Source organism: Orbicella faveolata, unplaced genomic scaffold, assembly GCF_042242905.1.
Source record: "Orbicella faveolata isolate gen_17 unplaced genomic scaffold, um_ofav_v1 contig_46, whole genome shotgun sequence".
NCBI classification, from domain to species: domain Eukaryota; kingdom Metazoa; phylum Cnidaria; class Anthozoa; order Scleractinia; family Merulinidae; genus Orbicella; species Orbicella faveolata.
Window position 1 is genome coordinate 6,812,845 of NW_028301576.1, and position 22,274 is coordinate 6,835,118.

The 22,274-nt window shown below is 38.9% G+C and overlaps 2 protein-coding genes across 2 annotated transcripts; one reads left to right on the forward strand and one right to left on the reverse strand.

Annotated features, from left to right (window-relative positions):
- Window positions 1-1,562: 1,562 nt before the first annotated feature.
- On the reverse strand, window positions 1,563-4,308 carry LOC110068680 (U1 small nuclear ribonucleoprotein C-like). Its single transcript, XM_020776090.2, has 4 exons — window positions 4,217-4,308; window positions 4,035-4,077; window positions 3,276-3,384; window positions 1,563-2,190 (listed from the first exon to the last, which is right to left on the reverse strand). Exons 1-4 carry the CDS (start codon window positions 4,222-4,224, stop codon window positions 1,913-1,915), a joined length of 438 nt encoding a protein of 145 aa, XP_020631749.1. The 5' UTR covers window positions 4,225-4,308; the 3' UTR covers window positions 1,563-1,912.
- Window positions 4,307-10,848, forward strand: LOC110068385 (uncharacterized). Its single transcript, XM_089277702.1, has 6 exons — window positions 4,307-4,424; window positions 5,388-5,510; window positions 7,053-7,154; window positions 8,232-8,304; window positions 8,927-9,041; window positions 9,920-10,848. Exons 1-6 carry the CDS (start codon window positions 4,352-4,354, stop codon window positions 10,751-10,753), a joined length of 1,320 nt encoding a protein of 439 aa, XP_089133828.1. The 5' UTR covers window positions 4,307-4,351; the 3' UTR covers window positions 10,754-10,848.
- The last annotated feature ends 11,426 nt before the right edge of the window (window positions 10,849-22,274 follow it).

Consider the following 22,274-nt stretch of genomic DNA (forward strand, 5'->3'; position numbering starts at 1 on the left):
ACTGAGTATTGTCCGATTGTCTGGTTGCGCGACCACGTTCGATCAAGACCTTTTTGATCAACATCCATGCGCAAGACCGTGGACGAGTTTAAACATAGCTTCCCTCACTTGAAGACTCTGCCATCTATGGTCATCACTTGTGTTAAACCGAGTTCTCTAGTTGTGACAGTCTCCTTTAACGAAACGTGCTGCCCTACAATATACATTGCCTTGTTAGTCTTGTTAGTTAGAGTGCGGTATTAATTTCATGAGCAGAATCTTACTATGATTATCTCTTAGTCACTGGGTTCACATCGATCAGTGCTTTCAAGAGAGACGTATTCTACATCTACATTTTACATGGCAAAGGTTGCCTATCCCTCCACGGAGTGCTAGTGCAGGTGCATGTCATCAAGTTAATGCAGTGCAAAGTAATGCTGTTCATGGTGCTCTTACAAAAAAAAAAAGCTTCTTGAAGCTTTTTGGGCTACACGCTTGTGCCTAGTCAGTGTCATCCATCACTGATCTGTACTAGGACAAAATTTGGAAAAAAGACATCTCAGTTCTTCCCCCGCCCAAGAGATGACTTGCATCCGATTAGAAAAGGTACAATACGAGGCCGAATTTGGCAGAGTCTCCCTGAGTTCACTCGCGATCAGGCATTCTTTTTTTGAAAAAAAGAACGCCTAATGATCGCAGGTATTCCCGAGTATTCAGTACAGACTGTGAGCAGTCTCTTCCTTTTCCTAGTGTCCGACGCGAATACAAGAATACAAAAGAATACAAGAATACAAGACGAGTGCGAGAAGAGTAGGTGCAGAAAGAAGGAAAAAGGAAACGTTTCTTCCCCTCTCGTTTCCAATCGCGCAAAGGATACAGGAACAAAACCGATCGACCGCTCGTAGTCTAGATTGGTTTCTTCTTATAAGGTGATTCCTTAGTATCGCATTGCGCATCCCTACTGCGCACGGTTTTTGCGTCATTAGCACGGGCACATGAGCGCATGCGCGTGCAAAAGTCACCTAAATAACCGTAGTTGTCAGCATTGTGGCGTGAAAACAAGCACGGTGACTCCCATACCAAGTTTCATCGGAAATCTATGGCGGGTCCTTTTACTAGAGAATCACCTTAATGACAAATATGGATATGTTTACACTTAGTGTCTGAGCGTGGTGCCTAAGCATGATTCTTACTTGGCACTAACGTGAACACGCCCTTTTTACAAGTGCTCACACCAGAATTCAAGTACAGTGCCCGTGCCCTGGTACTTGGGTACTTGGAGTACCTAATGTCTGCACCTGACACTAATTTGTGCTGGTGCTTGGGCAGCAAGTGTGAACACAGCCTAAGAGTCACTGATATCTCTTGTCAAAACTGGAGGACTTCAAAATATATGAATAGGCATGATTTGCATAATCATGCTATGAATAACCCAAAGGTTATCCTGGGTACCAGACACTTTTTGTGCGCAGTTTCCGGTTTTGGTTAACTCTTTATTATGACTTAGTCATGGTGTTGGCCTCTGGCCGACCCAATACATTCCGCTGTTTGAAAGAGAAAAAAAAAAAAACTGGAAACTTGAGTCTACGAATGAAAGCCACAGTTTAATATCGGACAGACTACAGGTTATTTACAACATAATACGGGAAAGTGTATGGAAAAAATGAAGTTAAAACCCAATATCCGTACATGGTCTTGCTATGTGGTTGTGTGGAAAATAGTATGGAAACAGGGCTCTTTTTGCAACAATAGCATCGTTGCCTTAGACATGTCTGTCTCTACCTATTCAAAAACAAGTTTACAGTGAACATAAAGTTCACTGCTGCTCTTCATCTTTTCTGTCAAGTCATCTTGTAATCAACAAAATAATAGTTCTTGGCATAACAAGACTAGGGCAAAATTATACAATTTCTCTTCTAGGTAACTTGCTTCATCAAGATTTTCCAGCGATTGGTCGTGGTTGATTTCCTCCCCCTGGGGGACCTGGCATCCTTCCTGGCGGGCCCCCATGGGGTGGTGCTCCAGGAGGTGGTCGTATCCCACCTGGTGGTGGCATTGCTCCAGGAGGTGGAAGGTGAAAAGGTAAAGCTCCAGGGGGAGGCAGAGCTCCTGGAGGTGGTGGCATCATTCCAGGGGGTGGGGGTGGTAACATTCCAGGGGGAGGTATGTGGGCAACTGGTGCTGGCGTGGAGCCAGCTTGATACGCGGCAGCTAAAGTAAAAGAAAGAACACATTGATTGGTTTTAATTAAAACTTGTTTCAGATGACGAGATACCAAACGTGAGGGGTTTCAGGCTTAAAATGTTTGATGAAGGAAAATAAAAACACTTGCCACTGGATTTCAAAATTATGGGCAGCACATTATTTATATTCCATAGCGATTTTCAACATTTCTTTTCAAAAAGCACAACTAAAGAGTTCAAACAATGTGCAAAATGCAAGGGTAGGTTTGGTCTACCTTAAAAGAGTAATTTGGTCGGTCAAAGCCCCACTATACAGACAACTTGTTATGGATGGTAGTTTTGGCCACTAGCCCATACATGGATGTGACCTACTTCTTTCCTGGATAGCATTTTAATTTTTTTCTTTGAAGAAAAACAGTCAGTAAAAAAATCACTGGCAGGTCAGGAAATTGCTGGCTGTTGCCAGCATCCGGCTCCTAGTTTGAACCTTGTAGTTGAAAATTCTCAATCTATTGGTTCTCCATGGCTTATTTGTCAGGTAATTGGCGTGTGATCACATGGGTGTCCCATTGCAGGTATTCAATTCGAACTTTTTGTAATTGGATAACTGTAATTGGATACCCACGTGATTCACATGTCAATTACGTGCACTTTAACAGCTTCTTTCACAATGTTTCCTACAGTTTTCAAAACTTATGAAAAGTACTACAGACGTTTTTGCTCAAAAGATGTTCTCAAGAAATTCTCAAGAAGTTCTCTTTCTGTCGCCCCTACCAGGGCTGTCATTAAGGGCTGTAACCTGTAACACCTGTTACGGCTGAGTATGCCTGATTTTCCTTTGATGATATCAGTGAAATTGCCTGTTGTTGAAAGAATTCACAGACAAAGTAACAAGTTTGCTACGGGTGTGGAGAGCAAGGGTACAGGCGACTCAAAACTTATAACAGCCCTGCCTACTACATCTGTATTTCTGGGGTTTGACTTCATCTGATATTGACTGTTGTCTTGTGAATGACTGGGTGCAAAGAAGTGTTAAGTTTAAAACTGTTCTAGATTTCAACAACAATCTACACAGAAAAGAAAAAACAAAAATGAAAAAAAAAAGCTACATACTTGTTTGATCAATTAAACTTTGTGCCTGCTCCTCCATCCACTTTGTGTAGTAAAACCGCACATTTTCTTTGTGTTTTCGGCCACCATTGTGTGTTTTCCGGACAGATGGCTGGGATGACAAGAAATGATTAGTCAAAGTGAGCATTCCACAGTATATTTAAAGGTTTCCATAGCGCAGTTAAAATCTTTTCTGTAACCAATCCATACTGACAACATGGCTCTACAGAAACCACTGGTGGTGGATTTTAGTGCATGACTATAAACAGTCATACCAAGACGCTTAATAAAATTTATTGTAGGATACGCTTTTTTGAGTGAATACTCTAGCTTGATCATTACTTGAATCAGAGCTGTTGGTTGTTGATTGGTTGATTGATTGACTGGTAAACTTATTCAAGTCATATGGTATACAGTGTATGAGGAGTGAAAGTCACCATTTTTTTTCTACCTTTATCGTTGAGTATTCAGAATCTATTAGCATCTTTAAGCATTCTACAACGAATATAGGCTGCTATTGATCACCACTGAGAACTACTGGGGACCTACTCTATGTAATACAAGTTACAACATTATCACAACTGAAGAAAAAAACTAATGACTCGTCGATCATTCCTTTCAACAACATGGTTTATGGGGGGCTTGGGTAGCTACTGAAGGCAGGTACATTGTCCTTCTAAGCGAAGAATATCTTCTAACTGGGCATGGACTCATTTTCTTAACCAAATTAAAACTTGTCGAGACACATGGCATCAAACTCACCGAGTCGTGTGTTAGGTAGGTGTCACAGTAATCGCAGTAATACCTAGAATAAAAAGACAATTACAAAAAAAACTTCACATAAACATAAACGGTAGATTGATTTAACAGATCCGCTTTAAGGAAAGAACTAAAAAAGAAGCAAAAACGCTTATTTTCAAGGGAACAAATAAGACAATACTCACTTGGGCATCTTAGCAAAGCGATTCCGCCACGTTTGCGTGGTAAAAGCAGGCGCATCAACTTGGCGGAATTGACGCTGGATATTTGAATTGAAGGCTCGTTTAGCATTGCGTCACACGTGGGTAAAGAAATTCAACATGGCGATGCTTGCAGAGCCAAAATCGAAGCAAAAATGGAGCAGTGATCCGCGTAATACAACTTGGACTAATGGTAAGGAACTATTTATATACCCAAGAACCATTTCTTGCTGGTAAACGTATCAAAAACTGCGTCACGAGTATAAATTTTTATTTTTCTAGCTTTGGAGTTTTTCATGTCTTTTTAATATCTTACTGAGATCTTTGAACACAGCATTTCCGGTTTTGTTGGGCTGTGGAGTCCGAAATCAATTGATAGAAATTGACTTTGAAGTCCTTTAATTAAAGCCAGTGGAAAAGTGATACCAAGTTTAGAAGTGGGTTAAATCCCCGGCATAGTCAATCGAACGTTCGGAAATCGAACTCAATCCGTGATTTGAGGTCGATTGAGTTCGGCAATGAAACCAAGTGAAACACCGAATTTTGTGTGAGTTCGATTTCCAAACCAATCATGCTCAATCGAACAAATCGAACTGAGCCAAACTCAATCCATTAGATTGTGTTCGATAGGGTTCAGCAGCTGAACTCAATCAAACGCAATCCAGTGGATTGCGTTTGATAGTGTTCGGTGGGTAAATTCGCTTGAACAAAGATTATTGTTTGTGGTCTTCAAAACATGAAAACACGAGTTATACTGAAGTAACTGGAGCCTTGAAAAAAATGTTATTAATTTTCAACACCGGTTGTACAAAAAATCAAGACTTCAGAAATCAAAAGTTCAATTTAGTTTGATTGTCCAATTATTTTTGTGTGAGTTCGATTTGGTTTGATCGCAGAACTCAGTCCATGGATTGAGTTTGATTTAATTCCATTGAGTTCAATTGAAATACAGTTCGACTGGGTCTGATTTACTATACCAGGGTTAAAATATTCCGAATTGTGCTGGTAATGCCTTGCGAGACAGAGATTCCCTTCTGTTTCTGCTGGGTGAGAGACGAGAGGGAACAATACAACATGATATGACAGAGAATTTTCAACTACCTGAAAAACAACCAAGGGGTGTTTGAGTAAAATTGTGTAAATAATTTGTCTTCAGATACTAGCAGATTTGGCTACCAGATGTTAACTAAAATGGGATGGCAGAGTGGTAAAGGACTGGGCACCAAGGAAGATGGATCTACAACTCATGTGAAGTCTGTAAAGAGACGTGACAACTTAGGTAAAAGCAAACCAATAGACGGCAAGGGGTGCTTTCCATTCGACCAAACATTCTGATTTGAAATTCTTTGTATTCTATGTGACGAATGGAACAATGTTTTCCAGTACGTTGGACTAACCCATCCCAGGTCATCACTTTCCAATCTTCACGCGAAAATACAAAATAAACAAAAAGAAAACAAACAGCAGACTGTTTGCCCTTTTGACCTTTTTTACTTGCTTGTGAGTTGCTCAATGACTCTGAAGTTGAAACAAATGATGTATAATTTTGGTGAGGACGATGATGTAACTTTTATCAGTGTGGCAAGCTCTTACGTGCCTAGGAATTTAAAATGAAGCCCACAACTGCATTAAGGGTGCAATACCTCTTTATTTTCCTGATGAGTTCAAGAGTCACTTTGGAATGATGAGGCAAGCTGTTCCCTTGCATGGTCATGCCTACATTTCACGTAGCTTACATGTATTTTTGCACCTCTCACTAAAGCAATGTTGTGGCCAATCCACTGCAATAGTGTTGAAGTAAGAGATTTAAGTTGTCCATCAGATAGAAAACATGACAAGTACTGATACTGAGAAGCTTGAGGAACAGCTGTGTTGAGTTCAATTTCTGGGCTTGGAGAAACTGGGCCCAAGCAGGAATGGTCAAATAGAATGACATTTTGTGGTTATTTTGATTTTATAGAATTTTAGACCAACCTCATAAGGTACACCCAAAATTTTGGAATGAACTTCCAGAAAATGTCTCTTTCATTCGCTCCCTTAGCTGGAATTTTTGGTCAAATGGAAAGCGCCCTGGAAGAGTACATTTATCATAGGTGACAACAACTGTCTTTATTCTCACCAACAGATTTAAGAATAAAATGCTTATTACTGCAGACAGCCATGTTTGTCCTGATACCACACTGAAGATGTAGCTAGTTACTGAATGCTTCATTTCCTTGAAAGAATGCACAAACAACCATAAGGACAAAGTTAACCTGAGTTATATTTTTAATTCTTGAATGATTTTTTGAACTCAGAAGTATAATGTCTTGATCTGTGAATCAAATTCTAACAGCTAGCTTCAAAAGAAGTGAATGGCAGTCTAAGAGACAATTGATATGTTTCACTTCGGTTTGAGAATTCTTGTGGCCATAGCAGTTGTAGTTAGATTAACAACCATGATGCCATGCATTTGTTCAGTAATTGATCACAAGTGACCCTCATTAAACATTATTTAACATGGTAAATGAACCGCTGTAGTGAGTTTGTGAGGCTAACGTTTTGAGTGCTAGCACTATCAGAGCTTGGTGACAAAGTAACTTTGCCTGACACTTGAAACATCAGCTTCGCAAACTCACTACTGAAGTTAATTAATATCTACCTTTTTTCAACTTCAGGTTGGTAAACGGCTACTAAATGTACTATCGAAACAACACTGTTTACAATTAGGATGTGCATGTACAAAGTTAGAGTGCACCAAAGCTGTTAGACAAAGTTTCTCTGACAAATGAGGACAACAATGAAAAGCTGATCATATTATTATCATAATCTCTCCATTCAGGTTTGGGAGCTGATAAGTCTAATGAAGATAACTGGTTATCACACCAACTGGAATTTGATGATCTGCTGTCACGCCTTAATGATCATTCAGAAAATGGTGATGGTGAGTTTCCCAGTCCTGGAGTCCGATGACTTCTCAATTATCAACTGGGCCCTAAAAGGAATTGTGCGATAATAGACTTTTTTGTCCCGCAAAGCACAGTTATGTATGCACGTTTCTATTCAACAGCTTTTGACATTCTTTTGCTGGCAAGCTGTTAATGTGGTCAAACTGTGCTATTTCAAACTCTGAGGGGGAAACAAAATAGTTCTAAATAGTGGGGGTTCAAATTAACCAGGTCTGATCAGCATTTAATATGAAAATCAGGGCTGTTATTAAAGGCCGTAACCTGTAACACCTGTTACAATTGAGTATGCTTGATTTTCCCTAGATGCTACAGGGGAAATTGCCTGTTGCTGAAAGAATTCACCCACAAAGTAACAAGTTTGCTATGGGTGTGGAGAACAAGGGTGCAGGTGGCTCAAAACTTAATGGGAGTTGTGAAAATAACTCTCAATACTAGTTAATTTACTCTACCAAAGGATTTTGAAATGAATGCAGCAACAAAAATCAGTTTGTTAATCATAGCAAGTGACTGAAAGAAGGGCAAATCTAAGGGAAATGGTTTGAGTTCAAAATTTTTGAGTTTGAATTAAGCCTGGTTCTCATATGCCACTGAAATACCTGGGAGACCGTTACAGCATATGTGAACATTTATCACCAAATTATAATCTGTCCCAGGCATTGACTGCCAGCTTGCCTGTGAAGTTGAGCTGAGTTCAACTTTGCAGGCAAGCTGGCAGTTGTCGGCGACTGTCGGCGATGAGAGTATTTTATTTGAACATCATCTGCAGATGCAAAGTACTTCAGTAAGACAATTCGATCCATATTTACAGGTGGGATGGTTGAAAATTGCACCAATTTGATTTGCATTTCGCACAAATTTGAGTATGTTGGCGATCCATAACAGATGTGCCAGGGACCCACTGGAACAGATCGCCGAACGTTGTCAGTTGCAACCGGTGACTATGTCACAGGTAGGACAGCGGGTATGAGAACCAGGTTTTAGTAGGGTCCAACTGCACCACATTTCTCTTTTTAATGGAAAAATTAATTGGCTTATTTTGTTGATTGCAAAAGGAGAGAAGCCAACAAAGAAAAGAAAGAAGCATGAAATGGAGAAGACAGCCCGACAATCCCGAAAGAGAGTGTTGTGAGTATTTCCCTTTAGAATAGCTTTGTGAAATACATATATATTTTTAATACTGCATCAAGGCAATATCATTAACATGCAGTTGATGAATTTCTTCTATTATTTTCATCACCTGCCTGTGTGATAATGTAATTATATTGGGGATTGAGCAATGACCATTGATTTTGTTTGATGATGAAGTTGAAGGTTGATATAAAGATAAGGGGAAGTGTTTTTGACTCGCCATGCCAGAACTTACTCTGGTTTATGTACCAAGAAGCGCCTAGAAGTGTATTTCTACCCCTCCCCCTGAATTTGATTTTAGTCCACTACAGGGTAACTCTCAGCAACATATTTGCTGGTACCCATTTGTAAATGCATCCAGTGAGAATTACTGCAAGAGAAGTATTGCCGAAGAACACAACAACGTGGACTCAGCTACTAATGAACTTGAGTTGCTCTATTTGGAGTTCAGAAAATCTGGCAAGATGGGACACTTAACCCTGACACAGATTTCACACTATCTTATAGTGGTAGAGCTTCAGTTTATGAAATAATTATGATAGGTTCCATTATTTGATTATTGTGCAGCCCACAAGTGTACAGTATACTTCAAACTGACTGTCTGATTCTCTACTTCCAGTTACAATCGCTTCATCCAGAGCAAGGACTTGTCTTCCAAATCCGCTGAAGACATGGCTTGCATCTTTGGTCAGCGAAGTAAGTCAGTTCCTGGAATTCCTCGAGAACAGTCTGAGGTTAGCATCATGTTCAAAACTCTCCTTAATATTTATCATGGGTTTTCTGTAATCCTCCTTACAAGAATTTGAATTTTGATGAAGATAATTTTCCTGGGGTAATCAGATGCTATATTTTAATGAGTTATTGGCCAAGCGTAAGGTCAAGGTGGCTGGATATTGACAAAGATCTTTACTGTGCGTTGATGGACTGAGACCCAGTCAAGGTCCATGGACATGAGAAAAAAGATCAAGGCCATTATCCCTCCATCTTAACCTAATAAGCTTTGGCAGTAGAGGATTCATTATATCATATGACATTAAGATGCCGTTTGGTCACGGGAAAAGGGAAATCTAAGTGGAGAAGACAGCCCCACCTTGCCTGTATGGTTAACCAATCACAGCCTGTGTAGGATTTGATTAATCTTGTCTGCTCACATACCTAGCTATAGATAGTGAACGATTTAGAAAGCCTATGGAGCTCTAAAAGAACACCATACTCCTGACTATCCCTAGTTGTGACAACAACAATATTCTTAAAATGATATAGCAAATAAAATCGTTTAGTGCGATGTAAGAAGCAGTTGAACATAATTTTAAATAACACAGGTCTGGAGCCTAAATGGACTGTGACGAATGAGTTAGCAAACAGCTTTTCTTCGTTTATTTCTGGTAGGAGTAGAAAATTTAGGAAGGATTGTTTAGCCATTTACAAAAATATTTTATTGGAAAAAAGAAAAGAGTGGGTCTGATATTGAAGAAATGTCAGGTAAGAATGACGCCACGAGGCCGCTCCACGTTACTTAAAGACTTAAAGGGTCTGTTGCACTCTTTTTCGCGTGTGCGGTGTTTTGAATTTTGGACTGATGGTCTAAACAATCGTCTTTCATTCTTGTCAGGGTGAAGAATCAGACGGCAGCACAGCATCTTGTCCGCCACCATCGTTTCACGGTGTGCAGACTGTAAACTCCGGGCAGAACATTCAGGAATACTTTGAGATGAAAATGAGGGAGATGAAGGTCGCAAGAGAGGGAAAAGAAATGCGAGGAGAGACGGCAGCTCAAGAAGAAATGGTTACAGGCGAAGCTAGAAAAGATGGCTCAGAAAATGCAGAGTTCGCTGACGAAGAATTAAAGTCAAAGAAAAAGAAGAAGGAAAAGCGAAGAAAAAGGAAGGCTTGTGAATTGAAAAACGACGAAACTAGCTCGAATTTCGATGAGGATGAATACGCAGTAAAGGAAAAGAAAAAGAACGCGGAAGTGGAGGGATGGGAATCTGGCGAAGGCAAGGAATGTAAAGTCTTGAAGGAAACAAAGCGAGAAAAACGAAAGAAAAACAAAGGAAAGGAACAGGAGTTTATTGCTTCACAAGTTTGCGAAATTAAGGAAGTGCAGGGTGAGATGATAGAGAGTTTGGAAACTGAAGAGTCGGTGAAAGGTGGGAAGAAAAAAGATAAGAAAAAGAGGAAAAAGGACAAAGCTAGTATTGCTGAAGATTTGGAAATGTCGTGCAAGATTGAAGAACGAAACGATCACAAAGATACACTCAAAAAGGCTAGGAATTCCACCATGGAAAAAACTTGTAAAGAACCGCTCCCTGAAGCCGAGGAAACAGGAGACAAAAGAAAGAAGACAAGCAGAAAGGACAAAGATACGCTCTCTCTTGATGTGGAAGCTGTTGAAATCATCGAAATTAAAAAGGAGAAAAAGAAAAAGAAGAAAAAGGTGAAATAAAAAGAAGTCGGAAACAGTAAACGCCTATAAACCAAGGACGGGAATGATGGAACAAAATTGATAACAATAATAATAAAATCCATATGCGTATTGTTTGGTAGTGTTTATGGTATTTTAATTTATAATTCTTGCCATTGCAACGATAATTAGCTGGAAGGGAGGGGGATACATAGTGAAAAATTACTTACTAAGAAGGGGTGGGTAAGAAGTAAAATTACTCAATCAAAAGGGGAAGCGGTAATTTTCTCTCGTGGTAAAACATTGTTTAGCACTGTTGATTTATTTCCGTGGACTGGTACGTGTACACAATTTTACGTACATGGGAACGTTGAGCAGAGAACGTAAAATGAGCTGGTCTGTTTGGGCTGCCCTGCCAGAACTATAAAATTATCAGTATATACAAAATATTTACGTACAAGTAAAATTCTACTAATAAGAATTTAGTGGAATTCTGGTATAATAATGCAGATGCTGCAATCTGATTGGCTGAGCTATCTTACACTATCGACCAATAGTTCACTACTAAATTTTCCTGCGTCGTCATTGGCCAAAACTGACCACGTGATACAATCTCGCGCGGGCACTGTCAGGCGTTGCAGTTCAGCACTAAATTTTCTCGGACTCTTATTGGTTTAAATTAATCACGTGAGACGCGATAGTGTTCATCCACGGAGAGACACTATCAGCCCTTATAATCCAAATATTTTCGCTCGCAGGCGATTGTTGTAAACGCGTCACGTGACTGAATATGCCCAGCTAAAACTGGAGAATATCCGAGTGATATTCCCCAATTTTCAAAACCGCACTGTTGCGAAAAATATTTGAAGGATAATAAACACAGCCCTCATTTCGCCCGAAAATATGCTGTGAAATTTGTCCTTGGACATTATCTATTCCTCAAAGCTCACAGTTTTCCTTGAGCTACGCTCGCGGAAAACTGTTCAGAAACTGTCATTTTCTTCTCGGAACAGATAATGTCCGCGGATAAATTCCGAGCATATTTCTACGCTAAATGGAGGCTATCCGAGGAAAACACCCGGATGGTTAGTACTCGTTTGTGAAAATGTTTCTGTAAACAAGCGGGCTTATAGAAAATATACAATTAAAATTGTATTAAGGTTACAGTATACCTTCAGGGGTGTCTCGCGCGCAAGCGATGTAGCACGTGCAGTTTAAGCTGTAGATACCTAAACCCCTATATCAAATTAATTAAAGCTTATGGAGCTGGCTATCAAACTATACCAAGAATTTTGAAAGAAAATGAATAGTCGAATTTTTCACGACCACTAAATGCGAGCGCCCGAATCACCTTTCGAAAGCTACAAGTCAAAGCGAATTTCGTTTTTCGCCAATTTAATTTTTTCTTCGATTTCAGGGCCCAAAGCGCTTAAAAAACCTGTCTGCGTTTTGGCATATTCAATTGCAGTAAAAAGTTACAGAAAATTTCCGAAATAGGATTAAAAAAACGTGGAGTGATTGTACAAAAATCGCTCTCGAAGGAAAAGTATTTCGAAATTAACAATTCCTAGACACACGTTTGTAGTTTATATGTTAAACTAGCCACTGTCCAAGTTTAAGAGAAATCGAACAAATTCCCTTTGAGTTATAACTCTTTAAAGTGTCTGCTTCAAGTGAAAAAATTTATTCGAGAAAACAGCGCTAAGGAAAATTTTCTGCTTCGCAAACAAACTCCGCCCACAAACGACTTCAACTGGGTTCACAAATAACTAAGCCAATCAGTGCAGGGAAAGTTTACTACCGTTAACGTCCTGGTGAAATTTACGCGCGAATCTCTAAAAAACTCTTGTGTTTCGCAATGCGTTCAAGGAACCGAAGGCGGAGAGAGAATTTTTCTGTAGCTCCGTTTTTCTTGAAGCTGGTCTGGCAAAATGAGGAAGACTAAAAAGGATACGAACGCTTGAGTGGCTGAGCGAAGGAAACAAACAAAAGAAAGCGCGGGGAGCAACTGTGTGTGGGCAACTGTGCGTGGATAATATTTCAAATGGTCTCAATGAGTCCGACGATTCGTCGATATCGGTCTCATCAGAAGAGTCTCTGTCAGCATCCCTGTTATTGCTGTCAAGTTCCGAAATTTTTACAGAACCTTTCTTTTCTCTTACTACGAATATTTGCCCGCCTTATACGATAACTATAGCTTCATCCGCGTGGCGAACTTTCGCTCCTTCACTCATTGATGTATTTTCATTCGTTCTTCGCTGTTTTCGCTTTTTCGAACTGGTCCATGGTTTAAACGTGGTCTATGTTTACTTATAACTTATTAGAGACACACCTAATACCAAAAATGCTGGGTAGTCAGAACAACAATGCTGATCAACTGAGTAGTCAATTTGTGACATCCATACCGGTAATTCCCGCGAAAATCGTCTCGGTTGATTGTACACGCGCATAGGGCTGTCAATCAAGAGGTTAACTTTTATTTCCGGTGAAAACGTAAGGACGCCATTTCTCCGCCAATATTTAGCCTTTTTCAAAAAATTTTTCAGAAATTAGAAATTATTCTTCGACCACTACTTTGACCCAAAAATCCAAATTTGAAGAAAATTGCCGACCCAAAGGTATACTGTAACCTTAAGTGGATTTTCGTCTGTTTTTTTTTCATGCATGATCACTCGAGAAATGTAGAAAACACGAGCCGCAGGCGAGTGTTTTCTGCGTTTCCCTCGTGTTCTCAAATACCCGTCGTGATTTATCACGGTGTAATACACGGCTTAGGCTTCTTTATTTGTTAAATAATATTAACACACCATTTTGCCTTCACTACACAACCGAACGTACACAAAGGTTATCAGGCATGAGCACGTGGCCATGGATCAGCCAGGCCCAAGATATGTTTTAATTGACGCTAATAAGATTACAGCAAAATACATAAACAGTGCATCGATATCCTACGTGCACCAAAGCCGGACACGCAAACCCCCAAACCTCTAATTTAGGAAAAGAACCCCCGACCAAATGCAGCCGCTGTTTAAGTTTATTATACAAGCAACACAGAATGAAAGATAAATTTAAATAAAACTATTTACACCGATTACCGCCTACTAACTTACAAAGTTTTTCAATGAACATCAACGCTAAAAAAGCACGTTTCGCTGTCATCTTGACATCATCATCAAGTTAGAAATAAAATGTGTGCAGGCGACTACACCACTTTTTCCTGAAAAGAAACAAGGGTAACTCAAATGGTACTCAGTATCAGTTCTATCAAATTCAAACTCTTATGAAAGAATAGTTCTTCAAAGTAATGAAGGATACTTGATAAATTGTTTTAAAAAGCTCCACTGTTCTGCTATAAAGTGATCAATCGCCGGCGAACGGTAGAGGAGTCGACAGGACGTAGAGTCTGAAACCTTTTGCAGACTATGTATGAGTCTAAAATGCAAACAAATAAATTGAGAAACATCATACTGATCGTCTTTTCCCCAGTTTACCTGATAACAAGTTCCTGTTAATTAACGCCAGTGTAACCCCCCGGCATTAATAGGATTAGAAACAACTTCTGCTCACGGATGATTAAGAGCAAAACTATGATAGGAACTTGCAAACTTGACACTTCGTTGACCACATTTTCGCATTAATTAATTTACCGAATCATATTCACGCACGTAGATAATTTGGTATGATCAATATGCGTGAGGGAGTGTGACCACGTTTAAATGCGTGACACGCAATGAAGGACATAAGTACAATCTATGTAATTCTTGCCGAAATTATTGGCACATTTGCCAAAATATCTGCCGTATTTCGATTTCCCTCAATTCCAGGCAATAATGAGCTCTCAAACATACTGCACGAGTAGTCCTTAACTAAAAGGGTTTAACGTTGAACGTGGGGGAGGGGTGGGTCTTACAGAACGCTCACATGCATGCACGTATTGATAAAGTTTATGTGTAAAAAACTGTATTCGAGCCGTTCCAACCACTTTTGTCCATAATTGTGTGGTTTTGAGAATATTTACACGCTCCCCCTGACTATCTTCATGGGGAAAGTTAGTGCAAAATTGCTTCATAATGCGTTGTGATTATTGCCGGAATATTCGCCATTTCTGAAGTTCTAAAAAGCTTAGTGGTTAGTGCTTTTTAATTCCTGTTCGGGGTATACCCTTGGCCTAGTCAATTGATCATGGCTACTGACCAGGGCTCCCGATCACCGACTCAGTACTTCTTAAAAACATTTCTTCGACCAATAAATCAGTGTGTTCGTCAAAGTCTGCTGGGGCCTTGCCGACGAAATTTGCAATCATGCACATGCTGTTGTTGATGGTAACCATCACACTCTTTATAATATAAGAATATTGTTTTTCCGCCCCCCGAGGCTGAATATTCTTATTTTTCTGCCGACTTTAGGCTGAAAATATTCTTGTAAATATTCTTAGATTACAGCGTGTGACATTTCTGTTTTCGAATGTATATTTTTTTTGGTGGTTGGCATGGATGGTGTTTAAGTGATTTTGGAGCCTGCCTGTAAGCATTAAAGCCTGATGTGACGCACAAATGTTATATATAAGCATCTGTTTTTGTTGCTTTTTGAGTAGTTTTGCCTCTTAGAGAAAGGAAGAATTTTATAAAACACATAACTGTATTACATTTACATATTTTCAACATGCAAATTATATTCTTTTCAAACTCTCACCCTTGCGTTTATTCTTAAAATATTCTTAAAACTTCACAAATTTCAGTCTCAATGTAATTATAAAACAGTTCTTGTAAAAAGGAGAGAGTGTGCATTATATTCTTGTAAAGAATGCTTTTGCATGCTAAAGCAACATACTTTACAGGGGGTGAAGTAACGCTGTCCGATGAGACCTTTTGCATGTTTTTTTTTTTGTATTCAATTTCAACACAGTATTAGCAGATCTTATTTTTTTTAAATAGAAACAATTCTTTTTTCAAAAAGTTGCTATTTCAATGTTAAATAGATGCTCAATACTTTTAAAAAGCGCAGGAAATAAATGTTGAATTTAAATGTTCAAGGTAAACACGTTCAAGATAAAAACACAATCATAGACTGTGGAATCAAGGTAACAAGGAGTGCTAAATGGTGTTTTTTTAGACGTTTCGGAAAAAAACCGATCAGTCGCAAATGAAGCTATCATCTGCACTAAACGGCTCTTGCATGCCAGCCTGCACGTCAAGTTTTATAAGGCCTTCATTAAGAAATCACTTGTCTCCTTGTCCTTTAAGATACGTACGTAAGCTTTATACCATTGTAACACCTCCATCAGACTTTTATAGGCATTAGCCGCGTGATCATTTGTGAAGGGGTTTTTCCCGAAACGTCTCAAAAAAAAAAAAAAAAAAAAAAAAAAAAAAAAAAAATACCATTTAGCACTTTTTGTTAAATTAAACTAAAGTAATTCAGTTCAAAGTGCCTCACAGCAACAACTTGTTTTTATGGTCAATAATTAAAGCGTCTGTTTTCGGCAAATAAGTTGTCCCAAGTACTTTATTACAATAAACAGTTAGCTGATATTTAAGTTAGATAGACCTATTATCGTATAAGTTATTGAAATGATTATCATAATCTTCGGGTGAAACAAGGGAACTGAGTAGCGCGTTCCCTGATGTTTTTGTAATCACAATTCCTGCAACAACAATAACAACAACAACAACAGCAACAATAACATCAACGGAAACCGGCGACCCCAAGGCTGTACCGTGTAAACTGAGCTTACCATTATACTGAAAGAAGGTCACTAAGTCCGTGATGTCTTCTGTCGGAATAATATAGTTTTGAAACGGTAGTTTCACAGTAGGCTCTACTTCAGATGGTAGTCACAGTACGTTGCGCTGTGATTTCAGTTGAAGTAGTCTGCATAGCAGACGTGTCCTCTCCTTGTCCAGGCGGAGACGTCGAACAAACGCGGGAGCAAGCGAGCGAGCAAACCAGCGCGCCTGTCCTTATTTTTCGCACTCGTTCGCAATTTCGTTCTCTGCGCGTGCTTTTGGAAACGCCTGCTACACAGGCTAAGTTTAAGTGGAACATGACACTAGTGAGTAATTATTGTACATCAAAAGACACAAGTTTGTACTAGTCAGTCGGTATCATAGTGTCTGTAAATTTCACAGTAGATTGTAGTTTGCGTCTTGATTTGCCTGAGCAAGCGAAGCGGCTGTAGTCTACACCATTGAGTCTATAGACCTCTACTGACGTCAGTCGGGGAGCCCCAGAAGACTCGAAGAGTTTCAGTGATTGTCGTGCTAAGAATCTCAGTCATTGGGTGTCGGTAGCGTTCTTCAGTCGTAGATTGCTGTTGGGGTGACATTTCAAGACAACATGTCAATGTTTTCATGATCGATATTCGAGCCAATGACCTCTTGAACCGAGATATAAAGTAACATATGCAATAAAAACTTAGTGCTGGCATACAATTCTCTGCGTATCGTCTTATGCCGTCGATGTAACCTAAAGGGTCCTAAAGTCTCTCCATTTATACGGACAATTACTCATGGTTCCCGCCAAACGTCCCCATTTAATTTGGCAAACAAATGATAGTAGTATAAAAAATAACTGAGGGTTTACACACGTGTGTTAAAATGATGTAGACTCACAGCGACTTAAGTTATTATTCTTTTAATTGAATACTTCAATCTTAATCAATAAAACTCAACAAGAAATATTCTCTTGATCGCAATTGATGTGTTCCCTTGGTATCAAAGGTGTAAACGGTTAATTCCTTTTGATGGTCGAGATCCAGTTATTGCTAACAAATCTGGTGAATACGCAATAAAACTGAATGATGAAATAGTAAACAAGTCAGTGTCAAGGAAATATAAATCAGATGTTCCGACTTCCTTGAGCGATACAATATCAAACCATCCGTGGTAGAAGCGGATGGCGGGAGCTGACGCTGAAAGAGAATCAGTCGAATTAAACATTTTTCTGGTCCTTTAGACCTCAATTTTGGCCCTAAAGGGTGGGATATACCCTCCGAAAGTTCCTCCCCGGATAATTGTTGGGTGTGTAGCTAATTGGAAAGTAATCCTATATTGCTTCTTAATACGATCTACCTCAGCGGAAGTTTGTTTGTTCTTAGAACTTCCATCGTAACTTTAACTTAAATTTTCAAACTACGAGACCAGTTCAGAGTCTTGCTTTTAGTCGATCGTGGCCGAGCCAACTACAAGTTACTGGATGTTCACCTGCTCCTATTGAAATACCGTTTAAATGAGTTGTTATATTTCGGAGGTAGAAAAAGATATTTTTAACTGTTACAGACAACGCAACAGACACACTTTGCAGTGACATGCACCCACGCTTACATGGTGCTGTTCACAAAACAAGGGTTTAGTAAACCTTCAGTTACGACTAAGTAATTTTCCGAATTATTTCCACGCCTAAAATCTTTCACATGTCTAGACGGGGATCCTCACCTTCACGTTCAGGTCAGTATTTGATAGCGTTTGTTCCACTTGATTCGTGCTGATCTAATTGTTCCACTGATAACTTATTTATCAGTATCAGGACTAGTTAAGTTCAATTTCTTTGACTAAGAGACCAAAAGATCAGTGAGCAGTGGTTATGTCACAATGGTTTATATCTTAACTGAGTCAGAAAGAGGGTTTAAAAATTTACAACAAGGGGTATGTGGGAGGGGGGAGGGGTTTCTGACAACTGAAGTGCCATATTGCTTTACTTTTTAGCTACGTTTTTTTCTTTTCTTAAAAAGCCCCCACTCACTGTGCCGTTCCTCTCGTACAAAAATACTTGATATCAGTATGTAATGCTTTTTCGAATCAGGGGCTCGATGGAACAAATTCCTTTCAGTTTTTATGAATTATGCAGTGCAAATAAAATTAAATGAACCGTGATATAAAAGAAAGCCCCAGCTCTGAAACATTTCATAGTTATTCATCTGAAAGTAATAATTGGACAGAGAGCAGGCTAAATGGATTTCACATATACTTTTCTAGTAAGGAATAATGGCTAAGGTTCTTCCAATCTTAGATTTTATAACTCATAAAAGTTTAACTTTAAAATGTCTAATCTTTTGTATTTCACCCTCGTTAAGTTTCTTTCTTTTTTGCTAAAAGTCCTGTTTATTATCCATTAGGGCATGTTACGTTGTTTTAGAAAAAATATCATGGAGACGTGACATCAAAGATTTTTAATTCTTCTGAAATTTTAACGACAACACGGTGTCACGACTTATTAATAGTCAATGACCAGGTTAAAATTGAAGATATCACTTCCTCATCCGCATGTAGGCTGCAGTTATGTGCTTACTGGTCCCTGTGGAAGCCAGGCCAAACAGACGGAGAACTGCAACAGCCATCAGCCTTCAGTCATTTTTAAGAAAAGTAGACGACTGTCAAGCCGGTAATCTTTTACAGATTCACTTTGATGGAGGTAGAACCCAGGCAAAATGCGATGGTACATCTACAAAGAGCTTAACAACTAGTAAGTCTCAGTCAAAACTACATCACCTCCCCCCCGCCCCCAGTGTGTCGTGTTATTGCTTAAGGTCCAAAATTTACGTACGGAGATTGTTGCTTTCTCATGCAGCTGAGCTGCCTTTTTTTGATTTCATACTATTGAGTCTTGTTTAGTTATAATTTTAACTGAAATTGTTTTCAGAAGTGTTCCCTAATAGTGTACTTTGTATTTCAAAGAATTTACGATTGAGGATACCAGAGGAAAGAAATGTATTCAATACACTGATAAACAAGGCGGTAACACACGGTACTATGCGCTGAAGGTCATTGACCGGGCGACGGTCACGCCGACGGTCACTTTTATGGTGAGTTAAAACTATTTCTAAGCGTCTATTGGCAAGTGTATTTTATAAACATTTTTTTCTGATATTATAGCTCTACTGAGTGCCGTAGCGGACCGTCAGGTAACACGGCTAAATTTATTGGACATACATTACAAAGTTGAAGTTTGAACAGTGTCTTTCTTTCCAACTAATCTGAAATCCCTGAGTTTGTGGACGTTCTTCGCTCAAACGAAACCGTTTCGATTTTGCCGTTATTTTGGTGCGAGCGATCTATGCAACTAAACAACAGTGTTCAAGAAAAGTCAATTTGGCTGAAACATTGCACAAATATCAGCTGTGAAATATCAGAAGTCTATATGTGATATTATTTAAAACTGGATCATTGGATAATGCAACTGAAGCGTTTTCATTGACTTAGCCATCATGGAATATGGGTAATTATACCATACGGTACAAATATCAGTGTGATAAGCCTACGCATAAGTATTTTTAATTTTGGGGCGTTTTTATATTCATTTTAGTTTAGTTTTCTATATTTTAGGGGCGCTTTTAATGAAACAATTATTGCACTCGCGCTTGTTGGATATAAGAGGATTATAGTCAACTCGGCGACGAGCCTCGTTGGCTTTCTATTATCTCATATCCAACGCGCGCTTTTGGAATAATTCCACAGCGGCGGGAAGATAACAATTTTATTTTCGAGCGGTAAAATATAGTGAGAACGTGGAAAATAAGTCACTCGGGTTCCGGGTGTAGTGCGTATGAATTTTATGAGTGGTGCTCTTTCCAGTAAAACACCCGTGTCTATATAATAAATGACAATATTCGTTGGCAACAACAAAAGACCACCATAGGCTCTTGTTGGCAACAAGTAAACGTATGTTTAGCTAAGTAAAATGAGAGTTTTCTCTGAGGGAAATGTTTATTGAGTTTTTGTTTTCTTTCACAGAATGAACGATGTAACTCTTCAACTGCTGATGCGTTCCTGTTTGATGAAGAAAGGCAACCACCTTATAGATATTATAAACAAACGCTAGCTAAGAACACTAATTTGTACCTTGGAGTAAGTAAAAAGTGCACTGATGATGGATTGTCTCTAATCTGCGCCAACATCGGTGATAGGCGCTGTAAATTTAGATGGAGATCATGAATCAATTAATCAAACGATCGGTCGCGACCGATCGCTCATTGAATCAATGAATCAGAGAATAAATAAATATAATAAGTATAATTACTCAGATGATTATAGAAATTCTCGCGCTCTCATTGGTCGAGAATGGCGTTATATTCTGCTATACTTTCACCCCCCCTCTAATTTTTAAAATGGTCGCCTCGCGCTTTCTCAATGTCTCTGAAAAAGAAATTAAGATAAGGAAAGAAAATGCTATTCCGAGAAACACCAAAAATACAGCTGAAAGTTTGGACTGACACTTTTCAAAGGTAAGATGTGAAAATAGTGCTAAATATAACAAAGAAACCTTTTTAAATTTACTTGAAAATGTCGCTTATGTCGATATACACGAGTAAATCAAAGCAACTATTAAATTTTCGCAACTCTTTAGTTATTTACTCTATTTATCTGACAGGATGGTTTCAACAACAAACCGAATTTACCACTGACTTTGAGACAATTTTAGCCTGCCTTTTGCTTTTTCTTAGAGGCCGGACGTTTTAAAATGGGCGAAAAACACTTGCCGTTTTGACCAATATGATGTATTAAACTATGGGATCTGTACCTGTAGTTGTTAGTTGACGGATGACAATAAGAAATAAAATTTAACATTTTTCGATCGATCCTTTACTTAGGTATTTCTATAGTCACCTGAGTAATTGTATTAAACCTTCGGCGAATAATTGTTAAAGATAAATAAATTAATATAAGCTTGAAGCAAAAGTTCATAGTAATCAGATTCATAATATCGTTTTGAGAAAATAGGTCATCAAACTTATTGATAATTCATCAAGTTAAAACAAAGAAAATCACAGCCCTTGGGGAGGTTTGGATACCCGGTCTTTATGAGCATAGATTTTGACGAGTTTACTTCTCCGTTAACTCCTTAGTTTTTGTTTGGAACAAAATTGTTTAATAAAATCAACATGCGTATTATTTAGTAGTGTTTATGATTTTTTAATTTATAATTCTTGCCAGTACTACAATAATTTGGCCGGCTGGGAGGATACATAGTGAAAAATTACTTACTAAGGAGGGTGGGTAAGAAGTAAAATTACTCTATCAAAAGAGGAAGCGGGGTAAACTTCCCTCGTGGTTGTTTAGCACTGTTGATTTATTTCCGTGAACTTGTTACACAGTTCAACGTCCATGTGAACGAACATGCGAACATGTTTTCTGCCAAAACTATAAAATTATCACCATATACAGAATATTTACCTACAAGTAAAATTCTACTAATAAGAGTGCAATCAGATTTGGCGCGAAAATATGCTCGGATATTTGTCCTTGGACATTATATGCAACCTCGTTCCCAGGCTCTCTCGCTCTTCTTCCTCCCTTGGTCGTTGCAAGAAAGACCCTTGGTTGCGGCTGGTCACGTGACCACCCAGAATCTGGGTGGTAAAAAAATCTGTTGGGCGGGAGGGTGGCAGAGTGTTTGATTGCCGCAAACTCTGTGGGTTTGAAAACCTCGAGCTGACTGACTTTCGTTCACAAAGAAATTCAGCAGCCGAATGGAGCTCTAACTTTTCGACGGTTCGCACATTTAAAACGTCTCGTACCGAATCGAAGTGAAACCAGTCGATCAGTCTCTTGAATCTTTGTATTTGGAG